The 19,209-nt window shown below is 58.5% G+C and overlaps 1 protein-coding gene across 3 annotated transcripts in view; it reads right to left on the reverse strand.

Annotated features, from left to right (window-relative positions):
• The window catches only part of Large1 (LARGE xylosyl- and glucuronyltransferase 1), a 324,947-nt gene that overhangs the window by 170,183 nt on the left and 135,555 nt on the right, over positions 1-19,209 (reverse strand). For all 3 annotated transcript variants that reach the window (XM_063255551.1, XM_003462316.4, XM_013143002.3), the window contains exon 3: positions 228-529. In XM_063255551.1, the coding sequence (XP_063111621.1) occupies positions 228-529 (302 nt within the window). The remainder of the gene's footprint in view (positions 1-227; positions 530-19,209) is intronic.

The raw sequence follows: 19,209 nt of genomic DNA on the forward strand, positions 1-19,209 counted from the left end.
AAGGGAGGCAGAGTCACTGTTCAGCTCTCACACACCCTTCACAGCCTTGGACAAGCGACCACTCTGGCCCTGGGCCTTGGGGCCAGCTGCGACCCAGGCCACCTTTCACACTGTAGTCTGAACTAGAGGCCCGGATACGGCCACAGGACCCCTCGGGAGCCCCACTTCCTCCAGAAGGGACACCGAGGCTCTGACTGCCACAACCCACCTGGCCCAAGGGGCCTTACCTCGCACTTCTCCACGGCCGGCTGCTGCCCGCACTCAGAGCTGTTGCCGGCCACGATGCCCGCACGCAGGCTCTCGCTGTCGCCGGTGCCCTCCTCCACCGAGTAGGTGCCCGTGTGGTTGCCGCGGCGGGGGGCGGGCGGGCGGCCCCGGGCCAGGCTGAGCTGGCGACGCAGGGCCCGGTTTTCCTCCTCCACCTCTCGCACCCTGGCCTCCAAGCCCTCGCGCTCCCGGGGGCTGGAGGCTGGGGACCGGGGGCTGTGGGCCTGGGACTCCAGCGGGGACAGTGACACGGGCTTCCCATCTGCAGGAGAAAAGGGAAGGAGGGTTAGGTGGGTTGAGAGCACTGCTCCTTCAGGGCAGGTTTCCATGGGGACAGTTTCAGCAAAGAAGGGTTCTGAATAGGAAGGGAGGAGGAGGCGGAGAGTAGCAGGAGGTGGGAAGGATGCATAGGAGACAGCAAAAGAGGGGGAGGAGCATAAAAGGAAACACACCTATGTGAGCTCCTACCCATCCTTCAAAACCCCATTTGAGAAACACTTCCCAAAGGAAACCTTCCTCCATTTGCAGGCAAAACATCCTCCAACACAGTCCAACCGTGGTCTGTACCCAGTGTGCAGCAATCTGTACACAGCATGGACAACATAGGTCTGTTCTGCATTAATGGCTCAGTGATTTCACCGGGTGCTACCTGTGGAGGTTGGGGGTTCAGTAAAGGCAAAGCCTGGCTTGGTGTCTCTGGGCTGCGTACCCAGCCTGATAAGCACAGACGGGTGGATGCTGCCTGTGCCAAGGGTACACGGATCGCAGGCAGGGGGAGCAGGACCCCTCGAGGCTGCCCAGGAAAAGTGCACCGAGGCACAGAGCGGGCGGGTCTCCCCATGGCACATGCCTGAATGGTGAGGTTCCCAGGTGCTTGGTCGGGGCCCAGGTGACGCAGGACTGGACAGAACCACGGCCGCGGCTGCTCTGCGGAACCCGGCACCCACAGGCCCTGCAGGAGCCCCCTCCGCAACGCTGCGCCGTCTCGCCTGCCCTGGGCAGAGAACACGGGGCCCTCCGAGGTCTCGGCTCTATGGGGGGACGGCTCCTCTTGGGACCCCGTGGAGGAAACCTGAGCACCGCTCTGCTCCTGAGCACTCAGCCCATCCAGGACACCCGGTCCCTCTGCAGTGACCCCGCTGCAGGCCGGCACCTTCTCCTCCACCAGACCTGCCCCACGAACACGGGCTTGTTATCAAATCTGAATCCCAGAACCCATGTGCTGAGAAGGGACACAGCTGAACCGCAGAGCAGGCTGGGCCGAGGGCGGTGCGAGCCCAGGGCCCGGTCATCCAGCCGCAGTGTGCCCAGCGGTATACTGCCCCCGCCTGGACCTGAGGCTGATGGCCACGCTGGCTGCTGCACAGTACAGGGTGAGGGCTGGCCACTGCGGGGACGGAGTGTGGAGCTCACTGAAGGACAGGGACACAATGGCTCTGCCGAGACCTCCAGGCCCGCTCCTGCAGGAAACCAAGGCCCCGCGCCCTAGGCTGGCCCCGGGAGACGTCTGTCTGCTGCCCCTCTGCAGATGGGGAGATCATCACAGCGCTAATGTCCACGCGGTTCCCCCCCAAGTGCAGTCCCCAGACCTGCAATTCCTCCCCGTGCTCAGAGCACTTGCTCTGCTCATTCTATCTCTAACACTTCGCTCCCACGCCACGCCTGAAGCCAGGCCAAACCCTCCCACAAGGCAGCAAGGGCACCCCCTCCACGGTGGCGGCTGCGAGGCCTCGGCGGCCGGCACTCACTCTGGGCAAACATGGTGGCCACAAGGGTGCTGCGCAACACCACGGCCTGCTCCAGTGAACAGATTCGCAAAACACAGGGACTGGGTCCAAAGCCGGGAGTGCAGCCTTCATACCAGAGGCCCTGTGCCCGCCAGGCCCACACACAGGCACTGGAGACATCCCCGGGGTGGGGCTGAGCACCTGGCACCATTGCGGCCAGCCTCTGCCTGAATACTCCACCCAAGTACGGGTCCCGGCCAGATGCCATGCACAGTGCACAGAAGCGTGGTGATGGCGACTCCTCTCTGACCAGCTGGGACGGACAGACAGACAGATATGATGCCCCTCCACTAAAGCAGCCAGCAAGATCCCAGGCTCCTTGGTCCTGAGGCCAGGGGCTCTCACCCTGACTCTCGAAACCTCTGGGGCCTACTGAGGTGCCCAGGCCCCATCCCAGGAGGGGAGCCCCGATTTCTGCATGTGGCGTCACAGTACCTGTCTAAAAGCAGCTGTCCCACTACGGGGTTCTCCTGGGGCGCCTGGCTGAGACACAGCAGCCTCCGTGTTACCTGGGCCTTCAGCTGCTGACTGCTGGGGACTTAGACTCTTTCAAGGCCGGGGTTGTGCACCTCCCACCCACATCTCTCTCCTCCCTGTGACCTTCTCTCCAAGCAGAGCTGGCCAACCACTCCAGCCCTACGACCATGCGGCGTCCCCACCCGGGCCCTCGGACATGTCTTGCATTCTAGGGAAGCCTCCCAGTTCTCTTCTGTAAGAGACCGTGTCCACGCAGTACTCTGCCATTTTTTAACACAGCACCCTCCTCTAATGCACATAACCCTCCTTCAATGATATTTAAAACTTGCTTAGGAAATTCAGTTTGGAAGCTGAGTGTGGTGGCACACGCCTATAATCCCAGGACTTGAGAGGCTGAGGCAGGAGGACCACCCTGAGCTTGAGGCTGGCCTGGGTTACATTGTGAGTTTGAAGCCAGTTTGAACTACATAGCGGGACCCTGTCTCAAAAATAAAAAAGGAAGAAAGAAAAGCAAATTCAGCTTGATCTAAAGTCGCAGTTTTCTCCTACCATGGCCCCAGGACATCCCGGAGGAGGCACTTTGGGAGGTGCTGGATTCTCTACTGGAAAGGAACCAGCCTCTGTGCCAGGCAGGGACGCTCACTCCATCTCACCGGCGCCCCCCAGCGGCTCTCTGCGAGTTCCCTGGCAGCCAAAGTGAAGCTGAGCTCCAGCAAAGGCCCTGGCGAGCTGGCGCAGACAGACACAGCCAGAAAAGCGCCTCGTGAGCTTCTGAAAAAGATTCACCAGCCCCAGGCCCGGGAGCGGAGCCGGATTCACCGTGCTGTGCTAGGAGGAAGGACACGCTCTGACCACTTCCCGCCATGACATCACTCTCGAGCCCTCATCCAGCAGGGCTTCACTGCGCAGGAAAACAAAGGCATCGTGGGCACCGATTTGCTGCGTCCACTCAGGTTCTGCGCCGAGTGCTGGCAGTGGGTCCTGCCGCGTGTCGCCCTGGAACTTCAGGGCCACAGAGTTGGAGCCTCAGCCTCCGCCCAGATCTTCCAAGTTCTTCGGGCCCAAGGCAGCTCTCTGGACTCCTGTCTCCCAGTGGGCGACTCAGTCTTTCTGCTTCGAACTGGGATCCCTTCTTCTGCTCTTAGATGGCCAGGGGTGGAACTTGCTGCAGAAGGGCTTTGTGGGGAGCACTGGAATCGCCTCCGACAAAGCCACTGCATGACAGAGGGCCAGCTCGAGCTCCTTGCCATGGGTGGAGCCCTGCCAGCGGGGTCAGGGCCCTCCACCCAGAGGTGGCAGGCAGAGGGAGCAGAGCAGAGGACAGCTGGAAACCAAGCAGATGTCACCGCCTCGGGGACCGGCCAGTGGAGGAGCGCAGAGGACAGCTGGAAACCAAGCAGATGTCACCGCCTCGGGGACCGGCCAGTGGAGGAGTGCCGGGCATTCGTGCCCGTGTCTCCTCCGGCCATGCTGTCTCCACTGAGCCCCTTCACGCACCTTCCTGCACCGCTCCAGGACCCCGCGCCCCACAGCGCCCCTGAGGGCTGAGTCTGAGGAAGCAGCCCTTCTCCGCCCACGGTTTCCTCTGCCAGGTGACAGCTGGACACATCCCCTACGTCGACAGGACACCGCAACTGCAAACTGAGCAGCCTGCAGGTTTTATAGAAGGCAGGAGCATCTCAGTCTGCACAAAGCTTGGCTGTGCACAGCACACAGAATGTTCCAGAATTTCCTAACTCTCACTTCCGCCGCATGGGAGAGGAAAGGTTTCCTAAGTATTTTCCCACTGATCTAATTTTTTAAAAAAATCTTTGCAATAAATGTGCTATTTTCTATGAAATATTCATGGCCCTTATAAAAAGCTCAATACTACATCCCAACAGTGCAAATCGCATGTGCTAAGGAGAGTCATCTTTTACAGTGAAAATGTTTAATGAGGTTTTTGAAGATAAAATCTTGTACAAATGGAGCAGCCACATGGGAGGACTCTTGAGCCGGCTTTACATCTGATTTTACATTCATCGGACGATGGCAGCACAAAACTGGCCTCTACTGTGCGTGTGACTGCGCAGGGTCCTCGAGCTCCCGACGCTGTCCCCTCCCGGGCTAGATTGTATTGCCGGAAATGACTTCTGCATTTTTAAAGGGGGAGGATGGACAGTACGTCCATTTCCCCTGGCAGGTGGGTGCGGGGTTTGAACAGCAAGTGGCAGAGGAGGCGCCAAGCCCCGGCTGCACCCCTGCCCCCAGAGTCTGCTCTGGACGTCCAGGGCTGTGGTCATCGCTCCGTAGGTGACGGCGTAGGGCGACACGCAGATGGATGGGAAACAGCAAGGAACTCTCCTAAGAAAAGGTGCATCCTGAGTGGGGTCTTGAAATCTTCAGGGGGGCAACGGGTGCTAAGGGAGCGTCTGAAGGCCCAGCAGTGAGGGTGACTAACACAGAAGCCACAGGTCACCCGGCTCCTCTGAGCCTGCTGGTGACAATGTCCCGGGTGGCTGGGACAGCGGGAGGCAGCCACGGTCCTTTACCCTCCAGGTCTGCTCATCTGACCACAGCACCGGAACCACAGAACCACGCACCCCAAAGTCGCCCGGAAGTCTCCTCCCGGCATGGGGGGGGTGAGCAGCACACGCTTGGTCCCAAAGACCTCTCCTCCTCCACAGCCGCCTGCTTTGAGACAATCTCACACAGACCTCCCTGCCTGGCTCCGCCTTCCAGGCCAGCTGGCCGCCCTTCCCAGGGGTCACCTGTGACCTTCGGGGTTCACTGGGTTAGGCCCGATGAGAAGGGAGTGGGAAGGACAGAAGGAGCCCATGGCCAGCCGGCCAGCCTTCGTCTGCACCTGCTAACTTTGCAGCAGCTGCAGGACCAGCCCACACACTATCCCAAAGGGCAGGCAGACAGCGCTTCCGGAGCCGGCCGCTTCCTCCGCGTTCCCTGCAGTAACCGCCATGGCCCCAACATCATGTCACGGAGCCCAGCTCAGCTGCCAACTGCAAAGGAACAACGGCAGCTTGCTGGACTCCTTCCGCTCTGCCTAGGGAGAGCCGCTGCCTCCCGCGTGTCCTCTGCTCCCTTCTCAGTGAGAGGAGTCTCAGTGACTCCCCCTAAAGCTTCGCATTAACTCCCAGAGGACAGCTACACTGGGAAAAGAAAACGGGGGACCGAAAGCACTGTCACCGCTTTCTCACAAATCTGCAGGAACCCTCAGGAGGAAATCGGAGAGGAAGCCTGGAGATTTTACGGGGCCCACTGAGGGGAGGGGGATGGGAGCTTTTATCAGTTCAACTATCAGGGTGGGCACTTGGCAAAGACAGCATGTCCACCCCCCTGCTGAGGGCCCCCACTCTCTCCCGAGCTCTCCTGGGAATTTTACGGGTAATTTCCAGAGTTGTAGGACGAGGGGTTATGTCGAGGCCCCCTGACCGGAGTCCACCGGGGATGGCTGGGCTTTTCCCCGGCAAGGTGAGAGAAACCCAGGCAGGGTGCGGGGTGCACTGACAGACAGGGATGTGGAGATGCCCCTGCTGCTGGAGGGTCCAGCAGGGATTCCAGGTCACAGCTCCAAGGAGACCCTGCGTCCTTGTAGGGGGGAGACCGTGCATCAAGGGCAGCTAGGCACAGTGACAGTGGATCAGAACATCAGGAGATCCAGCTACTGGCCTCCCCACACTGCCCGGGGCTCTGCAGAGTGCTTGGGGCACGGGGCCACCTGCAGCAGGGACTTCAGGCCTCGCACGTGTAGCCCAAGGCAACCTTGCTGGTGACATGGGCACTGAGGACAGGTGTTTCTGTGGGCTTTGTCACTGGGGAAAGACAACCCCAGCACTGGCCCCAGTCCCTGCTAGGACCATGGTCGCCCCCTCCAACCATTTCTTCTGAGCCGGCTCCTCCTCCCCATGTCGCAGCTCTATCTGTGCCTTGGTCATCCTGGGACCATGTTCTGCAGGATGCACGCTACTTTCCCACAGTGTAGGCCGAAAACCAGGGCCCGCTGTGAATCCACAGGCTGCATGGGAAGGCGTGCGGCCTGACCTTCACGGCGCACCCCAAGCGCAGCATCTTCCCACCCGCCACTCCTCAGCCAGATGCACCTCACTGGCCACTCTGCTGCTCAGAGGACACTGGCAGATGACGTCCAGCAGTGGACACCAGACCTTTGCTGACCCTGCCAGGCCTCCCCTTGTAGCCAGGGGCAGGCCCAAGCATGCAGCGGCTTCAACAGAGATACTGGGGCTCCAGCTCCAAGTCCTGGCCACGCCACACCTCCTCTGCTCCCTCTGATCCGCTGTGCCGCCCTCCCAGGGCCCACTGGCTTCCTCTGGCTCTCAGCCTCTCAGAAGAGAATGAGCTGCTGCCAGGTCGCCCTGAGCCCCGCGCTTCCGTGGCAGCCCAGCCCAGCTCCCTTTTCCACTGGGCGCACCTTAACACCTCCCTGCCTCCACCCCTGAAGCCCTGGTGACCCAGGACTATCACCAGCCTGCTGGATGCCAGACACACTGTGTCTGTGTACCCCGAAATCAAAGACTGACTTCTGAGCAACAGAGTAAAGAGCAGGAAAGATTTACTGAAGAGACAGGAGGGAATCCGAAGGGGGCTGCCCAAGCCCACTTCACCAAGAATGTTTTATGGAGCAAAGTCGCAAGGTGGGTACAAAATCACAAGCGGATACAGCGTGGGTCAAACTATGATCAACAATCAGGTCTTAAGTATAACTGCTAACTGCATCCGATAGAGACACGGACCCTGTGGTAAGAGGCTGCAAAGGGCAAAGGATTCAGGAAGGGACGGGTTGGGGTGCTCGGGTCACTGCCTGGCATCTAGCAGGACCGCACGGGACCAGGTGGTACCAATTCTAGCAAATTCCCAGCTGCCTGCTTGTCCCCCGGGAGGTGTGCAGGCCTGGTGGCCGCAACCCTAATCTTGAGGTTGGTCCCCTCACCGCAGCAGCACCTTGAGCCACGATTCTGGCATCTTCACTTCATCTGCTGCCGCTCTCAGTGGCGCCCTCTGACTGTGTGCTCACTTCCATCTAACCCAGCCGCCTGGACATTAGGCTCTGTGCCACCCAGCACGATGCCCCAGGGCCCGACCGAAGGCACACTGAGGACAGACACGATGGGCCGAGTGACACACAGGAAGCCGCGGGAACCTCACGGGACTGGGACAGTCTCTACGGGTCAGGGCCTGCGCTTTCAGCGAGCTCGGAGCCCGGCCCAGTGCTGACCTCTTGCCTCGGCTGGGTGAGGCTCGCACTGTATGAATCCCCTGGACTCTACATGGTGAGTTCCGTGGTCCCCATTTTAAAGAAGTAGAAACAGCTCACGGGCTTAAGTCTACTGCCCAGACCCGCCACAAAGAAGAAAAAGAGCAACTTACTGTAGGGTTAAAAGAAAGGACACACCTGAATCCTCAAGAGTTCCCTTTACTCCGGTTTACTCTGGCTTCCGCCTCTGAATAGCTCTTTCTGGAAACAAGCAGTGCCCTCCTGGGAAGGGAGGTGGGGGCCCCTCCACACACTCACAGCAGGGCCAGGCTAAGCCACCTATGGTGATAAGAGGACCACTAAGGGAATCCAGAGGGACAGCCCTGCAGCCCGGGCACTGGGACCGCACAGCAGGAAGGAGCCCAAGGGAGAGGGCAGGCAGGAGGACAGCAGGGATCCGTGCTCGCAGGTGGCCTGGGCTCACTGTGTGTGGCTCTCTAAGGATGCCTTGGTGGCCCGTCTCGCTGCTTGCTGCAGGTAGTGGAGGAGGCCGAATTTCCACAGCCCTAGCAGGTCTGCTCCTGCAAATGGAGCCACCAGGAGGGGGCACAGAGGAAAGGGGTGCGGGGGACACGGGGGTCAGGGAGGCTCAGCTGCAGTTCCAGCCAGAGAGAAGTGCAGAGAGGGGAATCAGAAAGCTTTGCTGCAATCACCACAGTATTCAGAGGCCGGTCTGGGACCCCAAATGGTTAATTCAGCTTCTTTCCTGATGAGTAGCTTCAGCTGCTCATCAATAGAATCTCCAGCTGATAATTATTAAGTGAAACTTGTGGCTGCATTTGCATATGTAAAGCGCGCTTCCCTCCCCAGCCACAATGGGAGGGAGAATGGGCTTCCTGATTGTACGGGTGGGCGGAGCCCCAGCCTGCTTTGCATGTGCTTCTCCAAGCTAATCAAGCCAGATATTCAGCAGAAATAAGCCCCACATCCCAAAATATGCCATTTGTCAAAATCCAGATTGCACACGAGAGAGGCTCTCTCCGGCTCTGAGAAGGAAACGTTCTGCCACACTGAGTGAGCACACGCCCTGCCGCAGGCACACCTGGCCTATTTCACTTCGGGAAGGAGCCCTAGGAGGTTCTCAGGAAGTCTTCTCCAACCCCCTCCGGGTCCCAACTCCTGCAGCTGCCCAGGAGGCGGTCAGTCCCAAAGGTCAGCCCCAAAGCATAGGCAAGAAAGCAATGAAAACACCATGGGGCTCAAGAGCCTGGCAGCGCGCTCTGATCTGATGCGGCTCTGGGCACAGGGAGGGAAGGCTATAGGTACCATGCTTTCCCAGGCCACTTCGCAGAGGGCAGCACAGGGCTGGGCACGCCCAGGCTATGAGGAGGATGCTGTCCCCGAGGATCTGACAAACCAGGGGCTTCAAGCAGCAGTGCAGGCACCGAGGACCTACAGGCGTAAGGCAGTCCTGGCACCAAGGACAGTGGCCCGAAGTTGCATGCGAGACACTGCACAGGCAGGAGCAAATGGTAGGGTGGTCATGGTCAAGCCTGTGATGAGGATAAGAACTCCCGAGGCGCCCTCTTAACACAACGCACCCGAGACCACGGGACCTGGACACACGGCCCTGATTCACACCTGGCACAGGGTGTGTGTGGTGGCACACCCACCGCTTGGTGTTTTGTACTGCATCTCTGTAAGCCACAGGGAAACGGCAGGGGCTACTTGGAAGTGTAGAGTGGCTTCAAAGACACTTTTCAGATAATCAGGAAACAGAATTCCTTCCATATTTTTATCCTGTCCCCCACTCATTTTTCAGTTGTCTCGCTTACATTTCACTTGACAGCTGTTTTTAAGGCAATCTGCCTTTTGGTGTTGCTCCAAAATACACAGCCGGGGCTTTTATAGAAGCGCTGCTTTCTGTACTCATATTTCACCGCGCTAAGTAATAATGAAATTAGATTATTTCCTCCGATGGGAGGCGATGCCAGAAGTGACGTAGGAAGGGACCGGTTCTGGCGCACGTGGACCAGCAAACTCCAAGGCCCGAAGGGCAGGTGGACGGCAGGGAGACTCAGCCAGAGGGGCAGGCGGGGAGGCTTTGCTGGGGTTTCAGAAGGACGCCTGGGCAGGAGTGCAGAATCCTCTGCTGGGCGCTCGTTTAGCAAACAAACCCGGGGACCCCCAGGAAGCGCTCAGCTCCCCAGCATGAAGCGCAGGTTGGCAGGGCCCGCAGGGCCATCTCTGCCCTCGGCGGTGAGGTCACCTCTTCTGTAAACCAGGGGTGCGAGCTGGGAAATGGGCACCTGGGGCTGTGACATGGCAGAGCCCGGCACACCACTGCCAGCAGGGACCAAGTCCCCGAGCTTGGGCCGCCCGGGCAGCCCTCTGCCTGCGCCTCTCCGCTGACTCCGAGACCCCAGCCCTGCGTCCGCCTCAGGACCAGGGGGAGTGGGGCCTGGGACAAAACAGCTGAGGGAAGCAGCTTACGTACAAAAGGGTCAAAGGTTTATTTTGGCTGATGGTTTCCGAGGTCTCGGCCCAGGTCGTGTGACGAGCAGAGGCCAAGGACATGCTCACCTCTCAGGTCCAGAAGCGGAGGGAGGGGGCATGCTGCTTGGTTCCATGCCCCTCTGGAGAGCAGCCTCAGGCACCCTGTCTGCCCAGGAGATCTGCTTCCTACAGCTCTGCTGTGTCCGGGGCCAAACAGCAGCTCCCTGGGCCGGGCAAAGAGCTGGGCCACGCACAGCGCCACGGGTCCCCTTGCTCGGGCTGCCGAGTGGCCTCTCTCCCACAGCAGTGATTGTGTTTCTAGACGTGAAAGGGTGCACAGGGACAGAGTCTCCCTCGCAACCAACACTGGGTGGAGGCCCTGGAAGCATCTTCTGTCATGACCCCACCAGACCTCCAACCATCACGTGCAGTGTGGCAGTGACCTTGAGCCCTGGGACTGGCGTCCTGGCCCACAGGTCCAGCAGGTTGAGAGGGATACCCCTTGCCTTATGGAGCAGCACAGTAGATGGCCAGCCATGCTGACTTGGGGGGATAGGATTGCTCTCCCTGAGCCCAATGGGAAGCGAGCTTTGCCGTCTCATGGAGCTACTGTGAAATGCGTTTCTAACCCAGCCAGTGGAAGGAGCAGTAAGGGGAAATCTCAGGAACGGGCACGTGATCATAAAGGAAGTCGCACAAAGCTTAGTGGGATTAGTGCGCTCTGGCTCTCATTATCAACCAAAGTTCACGAACCCAGTTATTTCACGAAGTCTTCATTTTACAAGGATAAAGAAAAACTATCGCGACGGCTCGGAAAATCCACCCGCATTACCGCTGCCTGGAGCAGAAACAGCCACCCAGCTTCCTTGCCAGCCATTACGTCACAGGGTCCTAATGTCCACCAGATGGATCTACAGGACAGTATGGAGCCCCTGGACAGCCACCACCAGCTGCAGCTGCCACTGGCTGGTGGAGACCCGTGGACACACCACCTGCCCTCTGTGGACAGGAGTGGCGCCCTGCTTCCTGGGCCGGAGCCCACTGGGCTGCGGCCGCTGTGGCCTCTGGACTGAACTACAGCAGTGTGGCCGCCTGTCCTGCACCGCTCCAGCTGGACCCGGGCCAGCAGGCAACCACATCTGCCTCCCCGTAAAGAAAAGAGCAACACATCCGAAACCAGGTACAGCAGCAGCTTCTGGTCAGGGTCTCACAGCACGAATAAATGCAGAGGCGGAAACGATCTGCATGTGATCCGTACTGTAATTCACGAGCCCGTGGCTGTCACCGAGAAAGTCTCCTGGCTGCAGCTGAAGAGGACACAAGTCACAGGACCTGAGAGACATGCATGTCCTTGTTCTACAAGGAGAGGAGCCCTGTGCTCATCAGCCTGTCTGGGAGTGCGGCTTTGAGTTCTGCAGTCAACCAGGTTGTTCAACCCAGCCCAGTAACCCTCATTCATAAACCCATTCAATTCACACACCTCCGAAGCATCAGCAAAACAGGTCACTGTCCTGTCCCCTTCTCTGTGTGATCCTGACTTGTCCACCTGACTGGATTGGGAAATGCCTAGTGGACTGGCAAACAGGCCGCTGGGTGTGTCTGGGGGGGTGTGAGGTGTGACCCTGGCACTGTATCTGGTCCCTTGTCCTTTCCTGTCCAGAGCTGCCCCTCTGCTGTGCTTTGCTTGCCACCATGAACGCAGCAGTTTTGCCCACCAGGCCCTTCTGCCTTGGAGCCAGCCATGGATGGGATCCCCTGAAACCATGAGCCAAATTAACCCTCCCTGCCTGTAAGGTGGGGTTGTTGGGTACTGTGACTCAGATATGGAAAAGGTAACACACCTTGACTCACACAGCTTCCCTAGGAGAATCTTAAGCCCAGTAGGGTAAAAAAAAAATCACAATGCAAAGATAAACCACTAGGAAAAAGGAGAGCGTGCTGGGGAACCACACAGAAGCTCCTGGCAGCCTGGTCTTGCAGGTTAAGACAACTCTGAGGACCCAGCCTGTCTGTACTGAGACCAGAAAGATAAGCGCCCACCAGGATGCACAGAAGCAGCTGTGAGAGGAAACAGCAAATCCAGAGGCCCAGACCAAGCTGTGTGCCAAGGCGCTCCACGGGGGCATCCCAGGGTATTCTAAAATTCCAGACGTGGGCAGCAGTTCCAGGCCTCTGCTGGGCACTGCCCCCAAGACTATGGGTCACAGGGTTCGGTTCCAGCCTTAGACAGCACTAATTCTCTCTGAGTTTGCATTCTGTAAAACTGCGGTTTGCTATGAGCGCAGGCTGGAGAGATTACGCCGTGCCCAGCGGCTGCACGCGCCCTGTGAGCAAGGGGCTGAGTCCATTGAGGAGTGAAATAACGCAGTTTTCTCTCCACTCTTTGACTATCTACCAAACCGCCAGGGCCCACACACGCACTAAACGGAAGTGAGGTGCTTGACGTAGACTCTGCGTGCCACATCCAGGGCACCAGACAGCAGGAAGTGTGCGATTCTATGGGCAGTGAGTACCAGACACTCTGACACGGCTGAGACAGGGGTGGGGCAGGGGGAGCACCACGGAGGGAAAAGCAAAGGAGCCTGACCAGTGCCCGGCAGAGCAGCGGGAGTCCGAGGGGTGGGCAGTCCCTGCCACGCGAGGGCAGCACCACACACCTCTCACAGGGACATGTGGTGTCACATCCACTAGAGGTGTGAGGAGAGTGCGTGGCAGCTGCGGACATGCAAGATGCTTGTTTCCTAAAGTCACCCCACCTAGCATGCAGCCTGTGGCTCCTGTTCCAAACCTGGTTCTCCTGTCCTCGTGTGCCCGTGCTCCCAGAGTGACCTTTGCACAGGAGACAGCAGGCTCCATGGTGGTGAGTGTGAACGGTGTCTTCCCTCAGGGTCTGACCATCCTGACACCGGGCCGGGGGCGAGTCCTCAGCCCTGCAAGCTTCTCCAGAGCCCCGAGCTCTAGCGCCACTGTCCCTGCTGTCTGGATGTTTGATGATAAATGCACCCACCATTATCTTCTCCAACGTTCTGGATGTAGATGTTCTTCCTTTAAAATGTATTTTGAACTCGCAGCAATCCTCCTGCCCCAGGCTCCTGAGTGCGGGGATTACAAGTGTACATCACCACACCTGGCTAACGGGAATTTATTTGACATAGAAGAGTGCTTTGCTTCCATTGTCAGTCTAAAGCTGCAGCACCACTCCCTGCTGAGGTTGGGAGGTGAGTGTAGCCCAGGTTCACGCTTCAGAAGTGGGGTTCATAGCGGAAGCGCTGAGAGGTGGAACCCCAGGAGGGACTGGTGCCTCTGGCAGTGCTCAGGCCTCAGGGTGTTCCCAGACGGGACTCCTCGGGAGAGAGACCAGCAGAGCGCGAGGCTGGGTTTCTTCGCCGGCTCACTCTGCCTGGCTCCCTCTCGTGCTTAGCCCCCATTCTGCTCTCTACGTGCCCTTCCTCACCCAGCCTCACCTGTCCACAGTGTTGAGCTCCCACAGAAATGGCAGGGACACGGTGCCGGACCCCGGATGCCTCCACTCCCAAACCTGTCCAGACCTGTCTCCTCCACGGGGTTCTCAGCCTCAGATCCTCTGCTGCTACAAAGCAAGTAAGACTCAAAACTTCCCAGTTCATCCAGCAACTCCAAAATCACTCCAAAGTTCGGGGTTAGGTGGCTGCAGACCTGCCATCCTGGGCCTTGGGGAGAAGAAGGGAGAGGAGCCAGGCTGCCAGGGTGAGTGTGCAGAGGCCAGGGCTGCATCCCTCGTGAGGACCAGAGTGACCTGGGCCCCAGCCCCAAAGCCTCCCTGACGCCCTCGGCTCCCAACCGGGCAGCCAACAAGGCCGGGCCCTGAGTTGGGCCTCCTGTCCTTCCTCTCATCCGCTGGTCCTTCTGGGAAAGGGACTGATCCCTGCTCCGCCACACCGTGGATAGCGCTGCTCTCCCAGGTCTGCCCTGGCCCAGTGAGATCTATGCTGGCCCTCAGCTAGGTCCACCTCGCATGAGGGGAAGACTCTGCCTGCTGAGATTCGCTCTCCAGAGCCAGATCTGTTCCATCAGCTGTGGGGGAACAAACACTGTGTCCCTTAACACAAAGGGCTCTTAATAGGCATGGTCATCATCAGAGGACCAGAAGCACCAGGAGCATCCACGGACAGGAGCACCCATGGGCAGTCATGGTGTGCAGGACAGGAAGCCAGGTGTGGGCACCAGGGTGTTAGTGTCAAGCAGGAGAGGAGTGGGGGCTGGGAAGACAGGGGCTGGGTGCTCTGGGCTGGGAGCAGCCCCGCCTACTGCTCAGGGCTAAGGCCCAGGGTCCCCCCACACTGCACCACGCATGTTCCCAGCCTGCACCAAGCTCCCAGCCACCGAGTCCCAGCTGCTCTGCCTGCCTGCCAGCTCTCAGCTGTGGGCTCTGCATGCCAGCCGCCTCTGCACCCTCCATGCTCTCATGGGGTCCTGCCCAGCAGCCTTCCCACTGAGTGACTATTTTTAATTATGGCACAAATGCCATAATGTACGTCCCTCCTTTCCCCACTTTGAGTTGCAGGTCAGGAGAATGAAGCATCATCCCGCTGTCCTGCAGTCCCAGGACCCTGGGCTCTTGCGAGGCAAACAGTCCACATTGGTGGCGGCAGGCACATGGCATGCATGCCATGTGGGCTGTCTGTTACCCCCAAAGGCTCTGGGAGGTTCAATGTCGCTGTTCTACACGCACTAAATAGCCCCTCAGCCCATGCCCTGGAAACCCCAGCCTGGCTATGAATCTGATTCCTGGAGGAACCTCACGTGAATGGCCCCTCACAGCACTCGTCCTCAGGAACTGCTTCCTTTTCCCTGGGCAGGATGCCCTCCATTCCAATCTGTTATCCCCTGGTTTCCATTTTGAACACATCTTGCCAGGCCAGAGCACCCTCCACAGGGACCCTCAGGGCGGTGAGCCTCATGCAGACAGAGATTAGATCCATCCCTCCACCCTGCTAGGTGTGGCTGATTCCTCTTCAGCCATCACCGTCCCTCCGCAGGGGCAGGCTTCTAGGATGGCGCTGCCCCACCCCCACCATCCAGGCTTCAGGAAGGCCCTGCCTCGCCCCCAGGGAGGGGTCCTCACGGGTGCTACACAACCTAGGCATCATCAAAACCTGGTGCACCTCTCCCTGGGGTCAGCCACAAGTTCCTAGGCAGGAGAGGCCACGTGCTTCTGATCCCTTCTCTCTGCAGCAGCCAGCACTTAGGAGCAGAAAGGAGGGCTCAGGAAGGCTGGGAGGAGAAAGGAGCTGTGACCCAGGGACGAGAAGGCAGTGACCTGGCAGAGCGCGAGGGAGGGTTCTCCATGACAGAGTGCTGGGCAGTGGGAACCGGTTAGTACAACAAAACCAACAGGAAGTGAGCATGGGTCAGCCGGGCTCCTGGAGCAGGGGTGGACAACAGGCCTCGGAGGACTCTGGTCCCAAAGGCCCTGTGCAACAGCTGGCTCCAAAACCTCTCCTTACACGAGTGGCCGGGGCAGTGGGTCCAGCCATTTCCTGTGTGTCACCTTAGACCCCTCCATGGTCCAGCGGGCCACCTCGCTTCCCACTGGAGGGCAGGAAAAGTAAGGAATCGGCCTACAGTCATGCCCATGTGGGGAAAGACCTGAAGTCTGGGCAAAGTTCTGTCTCTAAAATCTGTACAGGATTTTCACCAAATCGTGGCTTTTGTAAAGACTGCAGATTTTCTTAACGCTTATTTAAATTCTTGTTCCAAAAGACGGTTCCATGTTTTCATGCATTTCAGACACTAGCGGGACAAGCTGCAGGGTGGTATTTTGGTAACGGAGGATATTTTTGCAGAAAACACCCTAAGTGGCTGATGTGATTCTCTGCACACTAGAGGGCCAACTGTGGACACCCAGCGTGGGCTCAGGAACTCTGATGGACCCAGGAGGCCGGAGCTGGGGAGTCATAGGCTGGCACAGGGCCTTGGAAGACCTCACTGGGTGTGAAGGAGCTTTGCAAGTGACATCCAGAGGTTAAACTTACACGTCTCACACCAAGCTTCAACGGCAAGGAAAAAATAGCCCAGTAGACAAAAATTTCTGTCTTGCAAAAGTGAACAAGAGTGGCATCAAACACGGAGAAAGCACAAACACCTGGAGACCTCGGGATCCACACGATACACGGTGAGTATCTGCAGCAGCATCGCTGTGTGTTGTAGATATTACAAGAGTTTTACTCACTCCCACCCAGATCGCCAGAAGCTTGAACAAACCGTGTCCCCCTTTCACACAAAGGTCTAAGTGTGCAAAGGCTGGCTGGACCATGGGCTCCGTGTTGTCGTCGATGGACTATTCTACAACTGACAGGAGCCCCCGACAGGACACACACAAAGAAATGGCCTTTTCTTTAAAAATCTCTATTCAGGGAAACACGCGGAGGCCACTTGTGACTTGCTCTCGTAATGTGCCACTAACCCTCAAGGATCAAGCAACAGGAAGCCCACGACCTGGTACCACGCAAGACACGGAGTTAAAAAACATTTCCTTGAGTTTCATTTTCGTAAATGCCATTTTATCAAAATGAGAAACTGAGGCTCAGAGAGCATGTGTTTTCCCAGGCAGGCCTGCGGGTGCTTTGCACAGTGCTACAAGATCAGTTGCTTATGGGGGATGGGGCCGAGGACCCCTTTGGGAAGAGGGCAGGGGACATGAGGACACGGTCCCACGATGCGCAGCTCCAAGTGGGGTTCCATCTGCTCCCGTGTGGGAGCGAGGGGCAGAAACTTGCTCAAACTGGCCAGGGAAAGGGGTCGGGAACAGCTAAGGGCTGGGGACAGGGCAGGGGGCGGTAAGGATCAGAGCGCCCTCAGCTTCGAGGGCCAGGACGTTCTCTCTCCACAGCCAGCAGCTTGTCCTCCCTTTCCATCCTCCACCCTCCTTTTCTTTTCCCTCTCTCTGACGGCCAGAGGCCCGAGAGTGCCCAGGGCGCCCTGCTTTCCCAAGCTGACGTCCTCTCAGCTCGTGGCCCCGTCTCACCACCAGCCCCTGCACATGACACTGCCCAGTCCCCTACCCTCGGGCTGCCCCAGCTCAGTGGGGCTCTGCCAAGCTCTTGGAGTGGGGTCAGAGCCAGCATGGGGACCATGGCAGGGGTCACAGGCATCTCCCGAGTGCTGGGAGCCACAGCCAAGATGAGGAGAGGCCCTGTGGTGCCCAAAAGTGTGGGAATGCGGGGGCTAAGAAGGGCTATTCTTGGAGGGGTGGGCACGGACCCCAACAGGCGTCACGTGGGAAAGCGGGGAGCAACCCAGGAACCTAGATCTAAGGGGAGTGTAGGTAGAGCCCAGAGGAATGCATGAGCCGTTTGCCAAAAGGACTTTAAAAGCTTGGGGTGCATTCGCTGCACTCAGGCTACATGTGGAGGAGCTGTCTGGTGCAGGACCCCATGAGAAGGACCGGAGGATCCCAACTGCAGAGCTATGCGCACGGTCGGGGTTTAGGGACGGGCTTCCTCTCAGCAGCCAGGGAAGCAGCTTAAGGAAGAGAAGAGCAGGAGCTCGGGCAGGTGGCTCAGGCAGGCTCCGAGTGGCTAATCACAGGTTCTAACAGGGTAGCCGAGCACAAGGCCGGAGTGAAGTAAATCAACGCAGACCACACGCAGAAACCCTCACTGTCGGGATGATCTGTGCTTGCTGCAGGATTTCACACAGAGGTGTGCAAGCTGGGGACTCCCCACTGCCTTTGGTCTCACCACCCACGTGGTGCTCGGAGACAGGAAGACCCAGCTCAGCTCGGTCTATCTTTAGCACCAGCACCAGCACCCCGCTCTGTGCGTCCCCCGCTAACCCGGATCCCACGGTTCCTCAGTGGCTCAGGGATGATCACCACGGTCCTCCGCTCTCAGTGCACTGCACCGTCCCCTCCTGCTGCTGGAAGCAGGTGCTTCACTGAGGTTCCTCCAGGGGCAGAGCTGCCAAAGGAGCACAGAGACACCGGGACTGGACCCGGGTGCACAGAAGGAGCTGAGGCTTCGCACAGAAAATGCCAGCAGGGTGCTCTGCCCGAGCCTGAAGACTATGCTGAGACAGAGCCACCCTCGGGGACTCCCGGGTTCTGTCAGACTCCACACCGAGGTCTCTGTGCAGGATGCAGCCCACCACGGATGCAGGACACCCAGGCCAGGGGGACAGTGGGGCAGGGTGCCTGGGCTTCGATGGGCAGAGAGGCAAATTGGGAACAGATTGCAAGGGGCACATGGGAAGGTACACACCATCTGTGCAGAACCCGAGTTTCTCTGAAACCAAATGGAGATGGGGCAAGGGACCCTCCCCTTGGGAGGTGGACTCGCTGTGCACACTGTCTGGGAGAGTGTTTCCTGGTGTATTGACACTAAGTGTGACAGAAGACCCACTCCGAGCGTTTCACTGTGTGTCTGATCTCACGGGCCTTGCTCATCTCCGAGTGGCTGGAGCCAACTCCCCACATGGGGTGTGCAGATGCCCTCAGGAAGCTGAGACAGGGGGATCACCTGATCCCAGGAGCTTGGAGACGCTGGGGAAACAGTAAGATCGCCTCTCAGGATACTATTACTGCTGACAGTGATTCATCTGGAATACCTGGGGGGGTCCTCAGACGTCTTCCTGAACGAAAGCCACGTGCAAGCAGGACTTAGCCCAGACAGACCTTGCGTCTCCCCGGAGATCCCGGCCTCTCGGACATCTCACAGACCTCGCCGGGAGGCTAGGTGTCACGTCCACTCCGACATCTTGTCCGAGTGCCCCTTGCATCTGCTTTCCAGAAACCGAAACCCTGAAAAGACGGTGTTGAAAAGACGGCAATGGTGTCTCTGCGGTGCAGAAGCGATGCTGCGTACAACGCGGAACTCGGGACCCAGGCGCGGATGTCCTGATCTGCTCTGCAGTTGCCGGCAAAACCAAGAGCCAGATATCTCCATTTTGCAACTTATTTTTTGCTTGTTAATTTAAAAATATCACAGTGTTTTA

The sequence above is a fragment of the Cavia porcellus genome, unplaced genomic scaffold (genome assembly GCF_034190915.1).
Source record: "Cavia porcellus strain 051 isolate PalLab524CR breed Dunkin Hartley unplaced genomic scaffold, mCavPor4.1 scaffold_8, whole genome shotgun sequence".
Taxonomy (NCBI): Eukaryota; Metazoa; Chordata; class Mammalia; order Rodentia; family Caviidae; genus Cavia; species Cavia porcellus.